This window comes from Scyliorhinus canicula, chromosome 5 (genome assembly GCF_902713615.1).
Source record: "Scyliorhinus canicula chromosome 5, sScyCan1.1, whole genome shotgun sequence".
Classification (NCBI taxonomy): domain Eukaryota; kingdom Metazoa; phylum Chordata; class Chondrichthyes; order Carcharhiniformes; family Scyliorhinidae; genus Scyliorhinus; species Scyliorhinus canicula.
In genome coordinates this window covers 81,720,316-81,739,829 of record NC_052150.1, presented here as the reverse complement: position 1 = coordinate 81,739,829, position 19,514 = coordinate 81,720,316, and the positions used below count along the sequence as shown (strand labels likewise).

The window sequence follows — 19,514 nt, the reverse complement described above, 5'->3', positions numbered from 1 at the left end:
AAACAGCTTTTAAAAAAAAGAGGCGCACTCCCCACAAGGTCCACAACACAAATCAATGTACAAATGCAAAATATCTCTAAACAAAGGTGTATGAACATGATCATTTATTTTAAGATAATTGGTAAAAAAAAAAAAAGCACGAGCGACATGAGGATGTTTTTAAGTTATGGTCTACAGAGTGATGGGGGCAGATTCAATAAGAACTTTCAAAAGTGAATTAGATAAGTACTTGAAGGGGAAATATTGTGGCAGCCTTGGTGAGAGTACAGGGGACACAACTATGTGGGCAGTTCTTTCATTGAGCCATCATAGGCACAATGGACTATCTGTGATTAAACTCAGTCCATCGGGTTCCAAATTCCAATAGTACATCCGCTCACATTCTACCATTAAGTTTCCTATGAAAAATGAACCACAGGTCCTCGTGAAATTACATACGAGAAGGAGCTACTGTGGAAGGGCAGTGGTATTTAACTGGTCATGGCATCAGCTATAGCTATACCCAATATTCCATCAGTTGTACATTGGAGAGGAAACAGAAGTAAAAATAAATGACAATTTTGAAGAGAGATGAAAGTTCAGAGAGTGTAAAAAGGGGTTCTTAAGAGGGCTGGGTAGCACAGCACCACCAGAATCATTCCCAAATGGATCTAGACAGGTTGCACTTTTTATTCATAAAAAGATTAAAGTGTTGTCTAATAGAGGTGTTTACAGATGATCAAAGGACTCAGTCGGGTAGATAGAGAATTAACATTTCCGTGAGTTGGAAAGTCCAGAGCAAAGAGACAACATTAAAAGTGGAGCTAGGCTGCTCCAGGATGATCAGGGAGAACTTGTTCACAGACAGTGTTATGGAAATCGGAAACTCTCTCTCCCCAGAATGGTGTTCAGGCTGGGCCAACTGAAATTTCAAAACTGAGAGTGATAAGATATTTGTTCGGCCAGAGTATAAATTGTTCTGGAACAAGGTAAGTGGATAGAATCTAGATCATTAATTATCTAATTGAATGGTAGAATAAGCTTGAGGGGCTGAATAACCTCTTCAAGATCCAATGTTCTTATGTCCCTCACATAGGGAAATTGGAAATCTTTGACACTTTTTTACATGCATTTGACAGCATCAAAGTGTACTGTGATACACTAGTTTAAGCCAAATGTTCTGGAATAGATATATTCTACATTAAAATAAGAATATAACTATCAAAATAAGAATAGAAGTTGAGAGTCAAATCTTAGTATGGCCCAAGAGAAATCATTGACTAGTCACAGGCATTGCTGCTGCAATACCATTTTAGCATCATGAAGTCAAAGAACCAGTCACAACTGCAGGACAACTAACTTTGGAAGAAAACAATGTGTACGAATAGAGAGTAAATGTACTTCACAAAGTACACAACCTACTACCATCCATTTTTTAAAAATGTTTCCAATTAAGGGGCAATTTGGCATGGCCAATCCATCTACCCTGCACAGGGGTGTGGGGGTGAGATCGACACAGACACGGGCAGATTGATCTACTACCATTCATTGTGAAACTTTTCACTTTTTCCGAAGTTGGTAATTTTGATGTATGAATTGAGCAGATGCAGCGCATCTTAATGCAACTTTTAGGTTTTGTCCTGCAGTTGTGAGCGGTTCTTTGACTTCATCATGGCAAGTGCTGAGATTGTGGAATTGCAAAAGATGTGTCAGATGTGACGTTGTAGGACTTGCCCTATTGGAGCTATTTGTTATAGGTTGAGTTTATTTAATTCTGCCTGGAACAATTCTTCTGATTGGTCGACCTGACCATGAGAGAAGTTCTCCTCTCAATGTTGTTGATTGTCCATGATGTAAAGTCTGGCTATTTTACACATATTACACACCATTTTAATAGATAACTAAGAACCACTAGCCAAGGAAGTAAGGCTACACAACAACCAAAAGACATTTCTCTTCCTAGAGGGACTGGTTTAGCACAGTGGGCTAATCAGTTGGCTTGTAATGCAGAACGAGGCAGCAGTCCAGGTTCAATTCCCGTACCGGCCTCCCCGAACAGGCGCCGGAATGTGGCAACTGGGGGCTTTTCACAGTAACTTCATTGAAGCCTACTTGTGACAATAAGCGATTATTATTATTTTACCAACAAAACCACAAAGTATACATGCATAAACTGCAAATGAGTATTGAAATCGCATATTCAATGATTGTGTCTAATTACTCATTCTTTATTCACTAATTAAAACGCAATTAACCACATTCTAGATTCTCAATTACTCACGTGTGGCTATTAGTTAATGTATTGAACCGTGTCATGAATTACACTTTTTAATCTATCCACCAACAGAAGGCAATTCTCAAGTAAAACACAACAGATCTAAGTGTATGCAGGTTTAATAGCTCAATGAGATACGGTCAGGAGTCTCACTTACATCATAATGCTGAACCAGATGTAAATAATAGAAAATGATAATGTAAAGAACAAAACTTGTAGCTCAATAAAATTAAAATGTTGAAGTATGTTGGAGTCAAGAAAAATAAGATTTCTCATTGCACTTTAATTCAGGGAGAAGCATAATTTGTGAAGAAACAAATAATGACATTGCGACTCCAAGTAAACTATAAACATTTTCACTCTCCGAATGCAGGTCTGGATTTTTAGGGAGTCGGGGCGACTTTGCAGACCTTTTAAAATGGCAGATGGGACCCAATTCTGGGATTCTCTACCACATTTCTGGCTCCCCAATTTTCATCAGTGTGGCACAGATCCCCAGCTAGCATCCTGCCTTCCCAACCCAGCCAGTGCCATTTCAACAATACCCATCTCTTAGGCACAGGCAATTTATGTGGAGTAAGGCCAGGTTTTTAAGGACTCATGGTTCTCAACCCCTCAGAGATATCATGAACCATGGTGATGATGAAACTTTTTGAAAGGCATGTTCAAAATGTCTTGCTCATAAGTCCCTGTGTCTCCCAAATGCACCCACAATGGCCCCTCATATCCTCTATATCAAAAGTGGCCCTTCAACCACCCTAATGGCCACCATAGCCTCCATGTCAAGATATATCACTCTACCCACTCTAATGGCCCCCATGTCAACCCATTTCACTCCACCCTACATATAGCTCTTCATACCCTCCCAGTGCACAGTCTGTACAGAATCTAATAACCCTGTAGTAACAATGGCGTGTGTGGGAAACCTTTTAAAAAGTCATCCATTCATTAGTTTCTTTAAAAAAAAGTTTTTACTACAGCCCTATAAAAGTGTCAATCATTCAGACCTTGAAGAATCAATAGCAGTAACTACAAGTACTTGACACCTCTTATCTTGTGCAAATAACAAAACAGATGTAAGAGAAAAAGCTGTCAATCAAGCAATGTTTATCCATGGGTGCAGCTGTTTCAACAGACTAATGGAAGTCTGGACACTCAGCCATGAATGCACTTTAAGGTAGAGGGGCATAAATCGGTATGGAGAGTTAAAGGAACCATTTTGCTGAGTGGTGTCAGGGGTGAGGGCTCGAGGGCCTAATGTTGAATAAAACAACTAGAAAGGTGTGCCATCGTACAGAACTAATGAACCCAAAGTATCCGAGTGTACATACGGTGAACGGGTGTGGAGATGGCATAAGTTGGCACAGAAGATATATGGAGCCATTAAGGGTGGTTGGAGGTGCATTGGTATGGAGGGCACGAAGGGTTATTGGGGGTGGATAGAAGGACATAGATTGGCATGGAGAATATGATGGACTATTGGAGTTTGTTGGAGGAACATAGGTTGGCATAAAGAGTATGAGAGGCCTTGAGGGTGGGTGGAGGGCATAGTTTCAAATGGACGGAGCATGAGGAGCGTTTCAGGAGGGGGTGTTGCAGAGTGATGGGTGCAGAGGAGAGGGCCTAATACTAAATAAAACCCCAGAATACCAAAGGTGGCCATTTTAATGAGCCCAGCGCAACACTCAGCAGCCCCTGTGGCTACCTCTGAATTGTATCAGGAGGTGGTGGGATTGACTCCAGCTAGCTCCTGCCCCGCCAGAATGAAAAACCTGTTTTTGCAGCCACTCTTTCCAAAGTGGTCATGCCGAGCCTGGAAATATCCCGCCTCCTGCTACCCGCCTGTGATAAAAATCCAGCCAACAGGCTCCCAACCAACTTTATCTCCTCCAGATTGAGTTAAGAGAAACTACTTCCTGCCTTATTTGTCCCAAAATACCCTTTCTAAGCATCCCAGTTCATTCTGGTCCTACACAACAATATGGTTTTTCCACTCTGTGTGCAAATGCTGGTACTTTCTCCACCACACCAGTTAATGCTGGCACTCTCCTTCCTCCACTCGACCTGAAATGCTCCATTTCTGGAATCAAACAACCTCTCCTTTTTACTGCCATTCATTTCTCTCTTTCCTTTATTACCGTCCATTTATCCCCTACATTGCCACTGATGAGGAAAGGGAAGAAAAGAGGCAATCAGTCATCCACCCACTCCTTTCGTACCATCCATTTCCCCTTTTGAAATCTACTCTGTTGCTTCTTCTCTTCTTTAGTTTTTTCTCACCTTGCAATCTTTAAACTCCTGTGATAATCTATTTCATCTCCCCCACCACTTGTCTAGTCAGGCCAATACATGTTTCTAGCACTTCCTTTCTGGAGGCCATTTATGTGATAATCGGGCTAGTAGTTTTGGAAGCATGCAAAAAGAATGGGCCTGGTTGATGCATTAACGCATGAATTTAGAAAAAAAAGCAGTGGGATGAAACGTTTGCACGGTCTGCTGACTTCTGCAAAATGTGGAAAGTGCAAACAGGGTCTCCATACATCAACAGTTGGTGTCACATGGGCAGCCTATTAGGTTCCACGCACCACCCACCCATTTAGGGTTCCACGCACCCACCAACCCATTTAGGATAGATCTATCAGGCACGATAGACTAGCACGTCTTAGAGGTTCAGTAGACAGCCTGATCTATTACTCAGCTACATAGCTCAGAATGTTCTTAGTGTCAACTCTTGCTTTAGGTGGAATTAACTGATCACCGTTCTTATCAAAGAGTGGCTGTAATCTCCTTGGGCGGGTGGGAAGGAAATGAAAGGAAGTGCAGAGACAACAGCCATAGTTATGCCTCCTTATTGCTGCTCCGTGGCCTTAATTGTAAAACGTGTTCCCGTGGGTTTTCAGTGTCTCGAGTTCACTTGAGATACCCCTCAGTTAACTAGACTGGTAATCCCTCTGTGTCTGTGGGGTATGCATGAAGAATGGTCACTTGGATAAGATCCAGGAAATTTGTTGTACCTCAAGAGTGGAGCCACATTCCCAACATAAAAGTCAGTCTACAGGAGAGAATTGATCAAGAAATAAACTTTTTTGGGAAGGTTGGAAAATTGCAGACATACCTCTTCAGCCAAAGGAGTGCCTCTGTAGCAGAGTTTCTAACTGTGGCCTCATCAGTTTCCAGTTCATACAGCACTATCTTCTGAAGGGTAGTGAACCTTATGGAATCAGTGATGTATTTCTGATTTATTTTCTGAAAGAAGAATCCTTTTTTGCAACCATGATCAACTTAAATGGTTTTTAAAAGTATGTAAAACCTAAATGTCCAATTTTATTATAAGTATAGATTAACAGTAAATTAGTAACATCTCGAAGAAAAAGACATCATACTTACCTTAATATTACCCACAAAATCCAATTTGACAGGAGCAAAGACTGTTGGGCCAAGTTTATCTAAGAGAGAAGTGACAGAGGTTCAGTATAGGATACTGAAATTAAAACATTGTGATATGAAATAGAAATTAAAGGTAAAAAGGAAAATTCTGCATTTAATTGATTCTTGTAGAACCCCATTTAAGCTTCTGATCTGTAAAGAATAAAGCAGGTTGAGAGAGAATTATTTATTTCAAAATTAAAATAGATGGAGCATTAAAAGAAATTCCATTGACAGAATTTCCTGTTCCCATATTTTTTTTGAAGTAGACTGCTCACAATTACAATTATACTGCAAATTTTAAAATCGATCAGTGCTATCAAAAATGATTACTTGATTTTAATAATCTCAGCATGGTTTGTGTTAATGACCCAAAGACAATGAGAGATTTTCTTGGGTTGATGCCCAGGAACAGGGTAGCAGGGTAGCATGGTGGTTAGCATAAATGCTTCACAGCTCCAGGGTCCCAGGTTCGATTCCCGGCTGGGTCACTGTCTGTGTGGAGTCTGCACGTCCTCCCCCTGTGTGCGTGGGTTTCCTCCGGGTGCTCCGGTTTCCTCCCACAGTCCAAAGATGTGCGGGTTAGGTGGTTTGGCCATGCTAAATTGCCCGTAGTGTCCTAATAAAAAAGTAAGGTTAAGAGGGGGGGTTGTTGGGTTATGGGTATAGGGTGGATACGTGGGTTTGAGTAGGGTGATCATGGCTCGGCATAACATTGAGGGCCGAAGGGCCTGTTCTGTGCTGTACTGTTCTATGTTCTATGTTCTAACACTTGGCACTGGCAATTATCAGAAGCTCAGCCTGGTCATGGTGCGTGTTTGTAAAGGAACTTGCTTGATAGTCTCCCTTGGAGATAATTGGAAAATATTTGGAGAAGTCTTTCACATGCAGACTGTGACCCATCTGTTTTCCACTTTTTAGCCATGGCTCACTAACACACAGTCACTGGCATTCTGCCCTCTCGCGTAGAAGGTGGCCCGCGACAGGCTGGAAAACCAGAACACGTGCATTCCCTCAGCACCATAGAGGAGATCTTCCAACAAATCATCAGGACCAATGCCACAAAGCCAACCAATGCTGTCATTGAGGATGATGGTAGCATGTTGCCTAATGCACCATTCTCCAGTCACTCAATCTGAAAAGTGTCAGGAAAATCTTCAAATCTCTGTGGACCTCGTGGTAGGTTTTACTCGATGATGTGATAGTGTTTTCTCAGTGTTTAATACTATCCACACCTGGTACCATATAATGTTCTTGTCGGATGGCCCAATTTATTATGCAAGAACACTTGTAGCTAAAGCTATAAACAATTTATTAACATTAACTATGGGTCAAATATATACAAACAACAGATGAATAATAGTATGAACATGCACATGCAACCTCTCTCCCAGCTCCCTCGTATGTCTGAGATCACCTGACTCTAACATTCACTTGTATACTAACGAAACTCCTAGTGGTCAGTCAGTGAATTACATACAACACAACCATGATATCACCAGAGCGGTAGATTCCAAACTGGCGGTGGAGGATCATAGGTTGGCATAAAGAGTATGAGGGGCCTTGAGGCTTCAAATGAACGGAACATGGGGAGTGTTTCAGGAGGGGGTGTTGCAGAGTGATGGGTGTAGGGGAGAGGGCCTAATATTAAATAAAACCCCAGAATACCAAAGGTGGGCATTTTAATGAGCCCAGCGCAACACTCAGCAGCCCCTGTGGCTACCTCTGAATTGTATCAGGAGGTGGTGGGATTGACTCCAGCTAGCTCCTGCCCCGCCAGAATGAAAAACCTGCTTTTGCAGCCACTCTCTTCAAAGTGGTCATGCCGAGCCTGGAAATATCTCACCTCCTGCTACCCGCCTGTGATAAAAATCCAGCCAACAGGCTCCCAACCAACTTTATCTCCTCCAGATTGAGTTAAGAGCAACTGCTTCCTGCCTTATTTGTCCCAAAATACCCTTTCTAACCATCCCAGTTCATTCTGGTCCCACTCAACAATATGGTTTTTCCACTGTGTGTGTGCGCAAATGTTGGTCCTTTCACCACCACACCACTCCTTCCTCCACTCAACCTGAAATGCTCAATTTCTGGAATCAAACAACCTCTCCTTTTTACTGCCATTAATTTCTCTCTTCCCTCTATTACCATCCATTTATCCCCCTACATTGCCATTGATGAGGAAAGGGAAGAAAAGAGGCAATCAGTCATCCACCCACTCCTTTCGTACCATCCATTTCCCCTTTTGAAATCTACTCTGTTGCTTCTTCTCTTCTCTATTTTTCTCTCACCTTGCAATCTTTAAACTCCTGTGATAATCTATTTAATCTCCCCCACCACTTGTCCAGTCAGGCCAATACATGTTTCTAGCACTTCCTTTCTGGAGGCCATTTATGTGATAATCGGGCTAGTAGTTTTGGAAGCATGCAAAAAGAATGGGCCTGGTTGATGCATTAACGCATGGATTTAGAAAAAAAAGCAGTGGGATGAAATGTTTGCACGGTCTGCTGACTTCTGCAAAATGTGGAAAGTGCAAACAGGGTCTCTATACATCAACAGTTGGTGTCACATGGGCAGCCTATTAGGTTCCACGCACCACCCGCCCATTTAGGTGAATTACATACAACACAACCATGATATCACCAGAGAGGTAGATTCCAAACTGGCGGCGAGTTTCACACTGAACTCGTTCTTTCTAACTTGGAAATGGTGGGCAACTCCATTGCAGCTTTGCCCAACCAAGCAATGATGGAGTGGCTGCTGTCTTAGATGCCATTTCAGCACAGACAGAGCACTCCACATGTCTCAGTGCTGCAATTGAAGCTCTGATTGAGGGTTTGAGATCCATTGTTGCAGGCATGCAGACCCAAACTGCTGCCATTGCAGAAGGGATCGTAATGCTCAACAGGCCTTGCAGACTCAGTTACAAGTAATGCATTAGGCACTGTCCTGTGGAAGTAATAGTGACTCAATGCAGCACAAACTAGCTGTCCTCTCGGACGGTGACAGTATTCATGCTCCCAACAATGCCACTTTACCAGTGCCCTTAATGTTGCCCTTCAGCCAGCCAGCCCAGGCTGTTTCCACCCATACCAAGGTGATGCAATTAAAAGGTTTCATCCTGCCACTGCTGAAATTAACCTAGAGGCTGGCAAGGGCTGCCTATGTGAAGCTGCTTGAGGGTTCCCAGCAGGATCCGCATTCAAAGACATTCAGTACCTGTTTGAGGGATCTTGCATTGGCAAGGAGAGTCCAGGTGACAGCCAATTTCCTGCCCTTGCTGCTGACTCCGTCCTCCCCTCACCTCTAACCAACTCCTGTCATCACTCACCTATGGCCTCGAATCCAGCGATAATCCTGGGCTTCAGGTGGATAGGGTACTGGTGCCATCCAACTCTAGGCCGGCAAGACCTCTGCCCCAAGATCCTTAATCCTGGGATGTTGTTGCTGTCCAGTTAAGTGCGTGACAGGCATTTAATTTGATGGTTCTTACAAAAAAAAAAGATGCAGCAAGGCACCTGCTGGCTCTCCAGTCGGCAGGCACGATACCCATGCCTCCATTAACTACTGCCCTTGTCTTTTGCTTGGATGTCAGATTTTAAGTGTCAACTGAAACAAATGTGGGACCTAAACTGCCGTCACCAGGTTTGTAAATTTTAAACAAATATAACCTTTTATTATTTAATGGCATGGACAAGTTGGGAGAAAGGGCCTGTTTTCATGCTGTAAACCTCTATGACTCTATAACAGTAACGTAATTAAACTGACAAGAATAATGACTACCTAATACCTCTTTCCCACGCATCTGTTTCCAATCCGCCCCACTCCCCACACACACAACCCACCATAGAGGGTAAGAGCGGTGGAGAGGGAAGAAAGTAATGATAAAGTAAAAGGATAAGGGATCCCCGATGCGCTAGGATGGTTTCCATTTAAAGTCTTCAGGATTACAAGCTTTCACTGCGATGCTTCTTCCTTCTAGGCTTTAGATCATTTTCTCTGCCACGGCTGTCTACTTTCTTTGTAGATTCAATATCATTTCAAATATATAATAAAGATGTGCCAATGCACTCACTGGTTTTAGAATAATAAAGCAGTAGCAAGAGAGAGAGTTCCCTCTTCTTTTAAGGTCTGAACATTTCTGCCCAGCTCTCTCAGATGCATCATGCAGGAACCAATCACTGGCTGTTGTCAGCCACAACAGTGTCCATGGCCAGACCACAGGTTGCCAACCAGCCAATTGAACCAATTTACTCCAATGCTGATTCACCTGACGGCGACAAGTCTTTTTTCACCTCTCCAAAAAACAAATCCTGGAACACACTTCCTGACTGGCAGGCTAAATCAGTAAGAGTCCACAGCTCCAGGGTCCCAGGTTCGATTCCGGCTTGGGTCACTGTCTGTGCGGAGTCTGCACATCCTCCCAGTGTGTGCGTGGGTTTCCTCCGGGTGCTCCGGTTTCCTCCCCCAGTCCAAAGATGGGCAGGTTAGGCGGATTGGCCATGATAAATTGCCCTTAGTGTCCAAAATTGCCCTTAGTGTTGGGTGGGGTTACTTGGTTATGGGGATAGGGTGGAGTTGTTGGCCTTGGGTGGGGTGCTCTTTCCAAGAGCCAGTGCAGACTCGATGGGCTGGATGGCCTCCTTCTGCACTGTAAATTCTATGATTCTATGAAAGGCACATTTTGATTATGATCCATGAACCAAAAATAATAAAACAAATGGGAAGAAAGGGAAATCAAAATAAGGGCTCTCACACCTTGAAGTCAATGGTACTGCTGCAAGTATCAATGATTAATTTTAAGAGTCTTTATTTAAAGTTTGCTGTAGAATTTAGTATTTTAGACAAAAAACTAATTTATTTTTGTGTAGTTCAGATACTGAGAATTACTTAAAATTAAGCAAAAGATCAAATTAATTTCTGAAACAAATTTAATATCAAAATTCCACTTATACTGATAATTATAAAGTAGAACTCCCCAATTAAAATGTGTCTCATGAAAGCTGTTAACAAGTGAATCAAGTACTTTTGTAGAAGAAAAATCCAGTATCAGTTGCACATTTTGGCTTTATAATATCAAATTATAGCTCCCCAGGACTGGTAGGTGTTACGGATTCCTAGTCAGCTCTCAGCAGTGACTAAGACACTGGACCAGAACCATAACGTTTTTAAGTTTTAAGGAAGTGCAGAAAGTATAAGACTTGGTTATTTTATAAAACAAGCTTTATTAAAACAGAAGAAAAACAATATTTAAACTTTTAAATTTCACCTCAACCAGTTTTGTAGCTTTAACACACAAATTCCCATTAATCAACACTTCAAATGAACATCCAGCTCTCGTTCTACTGACACATGCAGGCAACGGTGATACTTGCATTTACAAAGCAATTTTTCTCTGGTAGTGAAGTTCTTTCAGAATCCTTTTCGAAAGCCTGTCTCTGGAACAGCTTTCATGACCTATCTGTGGCTTTTCAAATCCTTCTCCCCTCCTATTCAAAAATATGATTCTTTCTCTCTCTCTCAGAGCTCTGCCCAGCCATTCAAACAAAGGTTCAATCCTGGGGTGCACAGATTTCAACCCATCAGTAGTATCTTGGCTGTTTGATTTCCCACTCCCATTTATACAAAAGAATAGAGCCATGCTATTGATATGCAACTAACCTCCCATTGACAGAAAAAGAGGCCATCAGACTCTGTAATGGGCTAATAGCTGGTCAGATAGGAGTGTCCCAAAGGACAATGGATTTCAAGTGACTCACCCTGACTAAACAGGGGCATCCTGTGTATTCCCACTAACAAGTTTAAGTCTGAATGGGACAATGTAACGTAGGCCAGGTGTGGGCATATCCCTCTGACTCCATGCTTTCCCTCTGTCTGTTAACCTCTAAATTGCCTGCTATACCTTTGATCCCATTTCTGGACACACTTTTCTAAAATCTCCCTTGCATAAAAGTAGGCAGATAAAATTTCAATCTGGTGTCGGACAATTTAAAAAAAATTAAAAATAGATTAATTTTTTAAAAAAGTTAAACGTTCCAACAAAGTATAATTAGCACAATTAAGTTATGACATTTGCTAAAGAGATGAAAATGTATTCGTCGACAAGAGGAAACTAGTTAAAAATTAAAAGGTTAGAATAACTTGTTTGTAACTCTCCCCAAATGCCTCCATGACAGAACATACAGCTTTCCTAAAATTAATCTACAAATATTGCAGAAATAAATGAAAGTGCAATTTCCTACCTAATACTGGTACGATTGCATAACAAGATTCCAGAAATGGCAGAGTAGGAATACCACTGTCTTCTTCAAATTCAATGTCATTAAACCTGAAAATGAAAACAGACTTGCATGTATATTGTTGGAAAGTATTAAAGATGAAGAAAACAAACTCCTGGAGACATTTTGTCCAAAGGGAAACACAAAGAAAAATTAATAAGCGGATATGCTATCGTGGAAAATTTGGAATGGTGCCAATACCGACACTGCAGCACATGTTGGCCAGTGTCCTGTGCAATTGGTAAAGTCAAAACAAATCATTCAGTAGACACCAATGCTACCTGATTTGTTTCAGTTTTAAAAGGATCACTTGTGCAGCCCTGTTGGCTTGATTTGATGTGCAATTATGTTTGTTGCATTAATATATAAATGCCTCAATTAAAATATTTTAAAATAAGGATCACTTGTACAAATGAATTTTAAAAAGCAAAATGCGCCATACAGCCGAAACTAGAATTAGCTTACCTGTGCACCTGCACAGATGGCAAAGAGTATGGGGTCAAAATAACGACTAGCTGAAACGTTTAGTCACAGTCTGATTATAACCGTCGCTTGGTACAGGCTAACTCTGAAGCAATAAATTTAATTATTTGTCAATGTTTGGTTTAGTGCCTGTAATTTCTGTTCATAACCATAAGTGCTAACTTAGATTAATCATCTGTAATTTCCATGGCGGTTTTAACTAATGCCCTCATGAACTGTTTAAATGGCTGTGTATGCCGGTTCTCTTGAAATTTCATTGAAATTACTGTGACAGCTTGGAGAGTCTCCCCTCTCCTAAACTCTTATTATTTCTACCAGCCAAATATCTGCCAACAGTATTTTCAGAAAACACTTCAGAGATCACTGAACTAAAGATTTGAAAGGGAGGTGATTGTAAGTCGTAACATGTCATCAGATCCAGTGGATTTCAAGCTCTGGAAGAAATGTTTGACCGTGTTCCTAATCACTAATTTTTAAATTATTCTTAATTTAAAAACCACAACTGGATATAGGACATACAAGTCAAAGCTCAGCCTGTATGTAAAGACATACTACAACATTGATTACAAAGACACAAGCTGATTGAAATCATATTTGCATGGAAGGAAACACTTCTTTTGTAACGCATGGGGATTCCCGTACAGACTGTCCATACCTTTGTTCCATTGCACTGAAGAATGTCGGAATCTCTTCCCTTTCTGCTTGAAGTGTTGTATTTGTACCATCCAGTTCCTCTCTGCCTTCAGCAGTCTCATCTTCAGCTCCAGAAGGCTGAAGTTCAATATTCACCCCACACTTCTCAGTAGCTGCATCTACTGATTCGGAGTTCTCCATCCTCGCTGCTGACATAACAAGGGGAAAGAAAAACGCAGAATTAGACAAGTCTTCATGGAGTCAAATATGAATTTTTTTAAAGACTCATTGAGATTAGGCGACATGTAAATGACAGATTAAAATATACATTTTTTTAGAAAAAGATTTTTAACAAACATCTGATATTTCCCACAACAATAGTAACTGACATTTAAAACAATCCAAGATTGTTTACTTATTTGCTGTACCATCTTATAGATGACTACTTTTAACATACTTTAAAGGGGGTCCAGGGAAAATCCTGATAAGACCAAGTTTTGTTTGCATGTGAAATGTTACAATTGTAAGGAATGGACTTTATAACCTCTTGGTGGCTGGTAAGATAACTTAACAAAAAAAAACTGAGCTACAAGCGCCTCAATTCAGCTTTAGCCCAGCATATTGGTAGAAAACAAAGACCAGCATTCATGACAGAAATGGAGCCTGTACCGCAAGGGCTCTTGCTGCGGAGTTGCTTAGGAATTTGCATACTGTGATGGCATGAAAACAGTGCTTTTATTCTTTTATCTCATTCATTAAGAACAAAAGATAATGGGAAAAGAATAGAAAATTCAATTGTTTAGAAGGATAGAATACTTCGGTTGTGCCGTGTTCCTTTCATTAGGTTGCTTTGAAATAGTGGTAATACGTCTTGAAAGCTTACCGAGCTTTGAATATTGGTATAAAAATATTTACTATTTCTGTAAGCTTTACTGTAAAATCTACTTCTTTATAAAACTTCTCATTCTGCAATGGACTTTAAGCAACGCATGTAAAATGATTACCACCGACTTGAAAAAAAAAGTATCTTATGTGAATTACATGCAAAGTCAAGCATAATTAAAAGGCAGCATCAGATCACTGCAAGAATTATATCCATCCGAGTTTCCATAATGTACATCTATAGTGCAAGAGAAATTTTCAGAAAGTTGAGAAACTTTTCAGGAAGTTCCAAAACATAATGCAGTATTATAATGGCTTCATAAGTGAAATAGAGTACAATATGGCAGAGTGGGTGGGGAGCAGGGGTTTGCACTTCTGCACTCATCATGCAATCATTCACCCGTTCATTTTAATAGGTGAAAAATCACAAGGTGCTTTTGAGGAAAACCCTGGCTTGGTTCTTTAGCTTTTACAAATCTAAACAGTGTAAGTTCTCAATTTCCGTCTGCTTGCAAAGAAAAAACTGCATCACGTTAAATGTGGATGCCAAGTTATTGGCCAAGATCTTGGCCATGAGAATTCAGGATTGTGTGCCAAGGATGATAGGGGTGAACCAGACAAGGTTCGTTAAGGGGAGGCATCTGGCGGCGAATATTAGGAGGTTGCTAAAGGTCATAATGATGCCCCCGTGAGGACGAGACGTGGAGGTGGTGGTCGCCATGGACGCAGTGAAGGCCTTAGATAGGATGGAATGGGACTATTTGTGAGAGGTCCTGGAGCACTTTGGGTTTGGGTAGGGCTTTGTAGATTGGGTCCGGCTGCTGTATCAGGTACCGGTGGCGAGTGTGCGAGAATTGGACTATTTTAAGCTGCACCGGGGAACGAATCAGGAATGTCCATTCTCCTCATTGGTCTTTGTCTTGGATATAGAGTCACGGGCAATGGCGCTGACAGTGCCAAGGGGCTGGTAGGGGATAGTATGGGAAAGGGTGGAGCATGGGGTCTCGCTTTACACGCACTACCTATTATAGTACATTCCGGATCCCGCTGGGGACAATTAGAGAGACTATGGTTATCCTAGAGGAATTCGGCTGGTTTTCGGGGTATAAATTGAATATGGGTAAAAGCGAGGACTTTCCGATCCAGGCAAGGGGGCAGGATAAGAAATTGGGGGAGATGCTGTTTGAGGTGGTGTTTTGGGGGGGGGGGGGGGGGGGGGGGGGGTGGTGGCTCGGGAGCTTTCGGTATTTGGGCATTCAGGTGGCACAGGGGTGTGAGCAGCTACATAAGCTGAATCTGGCTCGGTTGGTGCAGCAGATGAGGTGCGGCTTTGATGCGCCCCCTTTGTCATTGGCGGGGAGGGTTAAGGTAGTGACGATGACAGTACTTCCGAGGTTCTTGTTTGTTTTCCAGAGCCTTCCAATTTTTATCACCAAGGTGCTTTTCAAGAAAGTGAATGCGGTAATTTCAGGATATGTGTGGGCGGGTAAAACCCCACAGGTGAAGGTGGTGCTGCTGGAGTGGGGTCGAGTTGGGGTAGCCCTCCCGAACTTTATAAATTATTACTGGGCAGCAAACATAGCAATGATCAGGAAGCGGGTAGTTGGGGTGGGGTCGGTATGGGTGCAGATGGAGATGGGCTCATGTAGGGTCACACGCTTAGGGGCACTGTTAACGGCGCCTCTGCCATTCTCGCCGGCCAGGTACTCCACAAACCTGGTAGCAGTGGCAGCCCTGAGGGTGTGGGGACAGTGGCAGCAGCACATGGGGCTGGAGGAGGCTTCAGGGTGAGTACCAAAATGTGCAATTACACAGGTCAGTTGGATGGAGGGTTCTGGGGTTGTCAGCGAGCAGGGATCGTGAGGTTTAGGAATTTGTTTCTTGACGGCTGCTTTCCGAGCTTGGAGGAGGAGTTTGAGCTGCCCAGAGGGGAATGGGTTCCACTACCTGCAGGTGAGGGACTTTGTGCAGAGGCAGGTCTTGACCTTTCCGCACCTACCCCCCAGGGGCTACAGGACAAGACAGTGTTGAAAATGGGAGTGAGGGAGGGGAATGTATCGAATATTTATAAAGAGCTGATGGAATGGGAGGGAGCCCTGATAAGGGAGGTGAAGCAAAAGTGGGAGGAAGAGTTGGGTGGGGAGCTGGAGGCTGGGTTGTGGGAGAATACCCTGAGGCATGTCAATGCATCCTCGTTGTGTGCCAGGCTCAGCCTGATACAATTTAAGGTGGTCCACGGGGCGCACATGACTGTGGCCTGGATGAGCAGGTTGTTTGAAGGGGTGGAGGATAAGCATGGGTAGTGTGCGGGTGGGCCCGCAAATTATATATGTTTTGGGCATGTCTGAAACTTTGGGGATTTTGACAGGGGTTGGCTGACGTCACGCCAGAGGTACTGAAGGTAAGGATGGTTCCGAGTACAGAGGTGGCGATATTTGGTGTATTAGAAGACCCAGGATTCCAGGGAGCATGAGAGGCCGGTGTCTTGGCCTTTGCCTCCTTGGTAGCCCGGTGACAGATTTTATTGGCATGGAAGGACTCAGAGCCCCCGGAGTCGGGGGTGTGCATCAGTGACATAGCTGTGTTTCTCCGGCTTGAAAAGATTAAGTTCGCCCTGAGGGGATCGATGCTAGGGTTTGCCTGGAGGTGGCAGCCGTTTATCGACTTCTTTGAGAAAAATTAAGCTGTCAGCCAGGGGGAAGGGTTTAAAAAAGAAGAGGCATGGGGGGTTGGGTAAGGTTAGTGGAAAATTGGGATTGGGGAATTGACTATGTAAGCCATGCACCCCAACAAGGGGTGGGTGCGTGTTATTCTTTTTGTTCTTTTGATATCTTGTTGCTGAAATTGTTAAAATTATAAATGCCTTAATAAAAATATTTTTAAAAACTGCATCCAGATTGGAAGAATAAAATTCAAATTTTGTGTGGGGATGGGAAAAATCATAAAACCTATTAACCTAGTGTTCCTACAGCCACTCACTTCTACTTAGTGATTTTTGAAAGTCAATGAGTTATCGTATACTTTGTTCATTAGGTTCTTCAGTTATCACATATCATTTCAATCAAGGCCACAGCCAAGTATTCCTATTCCTAAGACTTTGCCAACATTTTTCTGGCAGCATGATGTGCTTTTCTGTTTAAAAACATACCCTCTGCATTTTCTGTGCTTCCCCTTCTTGAATTTTCCTGATGCTGATCATCATCTTCTGACTGCAACCTTTCCTGAGTCTTGATGTTGGCCTGCTCTATCGTTGATCCATTCTGGACATTATTCATCTCATTCCTGCAGAACAAGTTTGATGTTAAAAAAAACTCTAACACCTGTATAAAATTATCTTTTCACATTGTGGAAGAGCAGCGCTTAATGTCAAAGAAAATTACGCTTTTACTGTAGCGGCTGTGTCACTCACTAACATAATTTCCAAGGCCATCTGAGCAAGAGAGATGCCATTCACCATTACAATGATGCAACCATCCAACAATTCCAGAATACACATTTTTAAGCAAGTAGAGACTTTTAAATAGATCTGTACTACTTTATTTTTTGTGAAAAAAAACACATTTCCAGGTAATCGTGCCATGTGTCATGGGCAAAGCATATATTTCCCAAACCTTTAACATCTGCTATTGGGAACAGGAGATTTTTAAAAAGAACGATTTACTGAACATTACGCTTCAAATCTGTGTCTTGACTCACTGACCAAAATTCAGAAGCTGCAAACAACAGCAAATCTATTTATATCATATATAAAGATTCACCATGCTTTAGATCCATAATGCCAAACACTACTTCATTTATATCTAATAGCAGCAGCAAGATAGTTTGATAGCAGCAACATAATTAATAAAATGTTTAAAAGATATTGGTAATTCGTTTTATTGCTGTGAAACATTGTTGACACAGAAAGCCTGCCACATTTGCTGAGCTATCAGTCGCTGAAATAGTAGTTCACTATATGGGGCTCCGACATTATTACCAAATATAGGTTTATAAATTTAATGTCACTTTTAGGTGGAGTTTGAACCAAGACACCGCAGGTCTAACATTGTGTCAAATGCTACTTATCTATGGAATATTTTCTCCATGGAATCATACTTTATATAAATTCTTACCTTTTAGTGCAACTGTAACTGGAAAGATGATGGTGCTTAATCTACAAAAATGATACAAGAATATGAATTACAATAAAATGGCAACTTGGCCAACTCCATTCAATCAACAAGTGATAAAATGTTGCTGATGTGTTTTACAGTAACTGACTTCCTGACCTCAGTGATTCAATTCTGTGTTTCATTGATACATTACCAATATCATTTGGGCCTCAGCCCAAGTTTTAATGTGTCTCGTACGGCAACAATTTGATCATTCAATTACCCACATTAGCCATCTTTTGTAGAATAATGGATGATTCAAAATATGTGGCAAATTCAACCGTGGGAAGTCTGTGCAAAGACTGTTCAGTTCTTCAACTATGGTCTAAATTGCAGAATATTTCCTTTTGAAAATCGTTTTTAAAAGCTATTCAATTTGGCTTTATAAAAAATAAAAGGCAAATCCGCCATGTAGTTGAGAGGAAAAAAAGCTTCCACATAGAGCCGCTGGGCATTTGCATGACCTTCAACCATCTGCACAATGAGAAGTATTTGTTAAAAGCTCACTGAAGGTTGAAAATGAAGGATTAAGAGATTAAGACAATTTAATAAACAGGAATTACACATTTAGACCTTGGCAATAGCACATTCTGCATTTAATAAAACTACTGGCTCTTTGGAAAAGAACACATACTTGCATGAGAGACTAGCCAGCATGTGTAATATGAGACAAACAAGACTCACAAACAGGTATAAGCCATGTCAATTTAATAGCACTGCCTCAATGGATCCCTTTCCTTCACCTATTTTCTCTCCTACTAACTGGAAGGAGTTGACCCCTTGTTGAGATAGTCAAGGGTACGATTCTCCCAAAAAATTTCCAAGTTAATTTGTGGTGGGTTTTTCAGGGAGTTTCTTGCCCGCCGAGTTCCCCACCGCTATTCAATTACACTTTGTCACTTTTTTGGGCCCTGGGGAATTTTGCACCGGTTTAGCCCACACTTGGAATTTCTTTTAGCACTGGGGAGCAAACACCGAGATCGGGCCGCCATTTTGAAAGGGTTTCCTGATCTCTACGTGAGCTTGTGGGTTCCCCCCCTCCCCCCCCCCCCCATTGGCAATGTCACCCTCATACATATGGGCAATGTCACCCCCCCCCTCCACACACAGAGGGACATGGTAGCACAGCTGCTTCACAGCTCCAGGGCCCTAGGTTTGATTCCCGGCTTGGGTCACTGTACAAAGTCTGCACGTTCTCCCAGTGTCTGCATGGGTTTCCTCTGGGTTCTCCGGTTTCCTCCCACAGTCCAAATATGTGCAGGTTAGGTGGATTGGCCATGATAAATTGCCTTTAGGTTAGGTGGGGTTACTGGGTTACGGGGATAGGGTGGAGTTGAGGGCTTAAGTGCGGTGCTCTTTCCAAGAGCTGGTGCAGACGCGATTTGCCGAGTGGCCTCCTTCTGCACTGTA

The 19,514-nt window shown here is 42.1% G+C and overlaps 1 protein-coding gene across 2 annotated transcripts in view; it reads right to left on the bottom strand.

Moving 5' to 3' along the window:
- plekha8 (pleckstrin homology domain containing, family A (phosphoinositide binding specific) member 8) overlaps window positions 1-19,514 on the bottom strand; it is a 72,490-nt gene that overhangs the window by 3,051 nt on the left and 49,925 nt on the right. Inside the window, exons 6-11 of one of the 2 annotated variants that reach the window (XM_038797292.1) lie at window positions 18,066-18,106; window positions 17,102-17,235; window positions 13,094-13,280; window positions 11,920-12,005; window positions 5,642-5,700; window positions 5,370-5,500 (exon numbers count right to left, since the gene is read on the bottom strand). In XM_038797292.1, the coding sequence (XP_038653220.1) occupies window positions 5,370-5,500; window positions 5,642-5,700; window positions 11,920-12,005; window positions 13,094-13,280; window positions 17,102-17,235; window positions 18,066-18,106 (638 nt within the window). The remainder of the gene's footprint in view (window positions 1-5,369; window positions 5,501-5,641; window positions 5,701-11,919; window positions 12,006-13,093; window positions 13,281-17,101; window positions 17,236-18,065; window positions 18,107-19,514) is intronic. The other variant, XM_038797293.1, reaches the window with a different exon arrangement.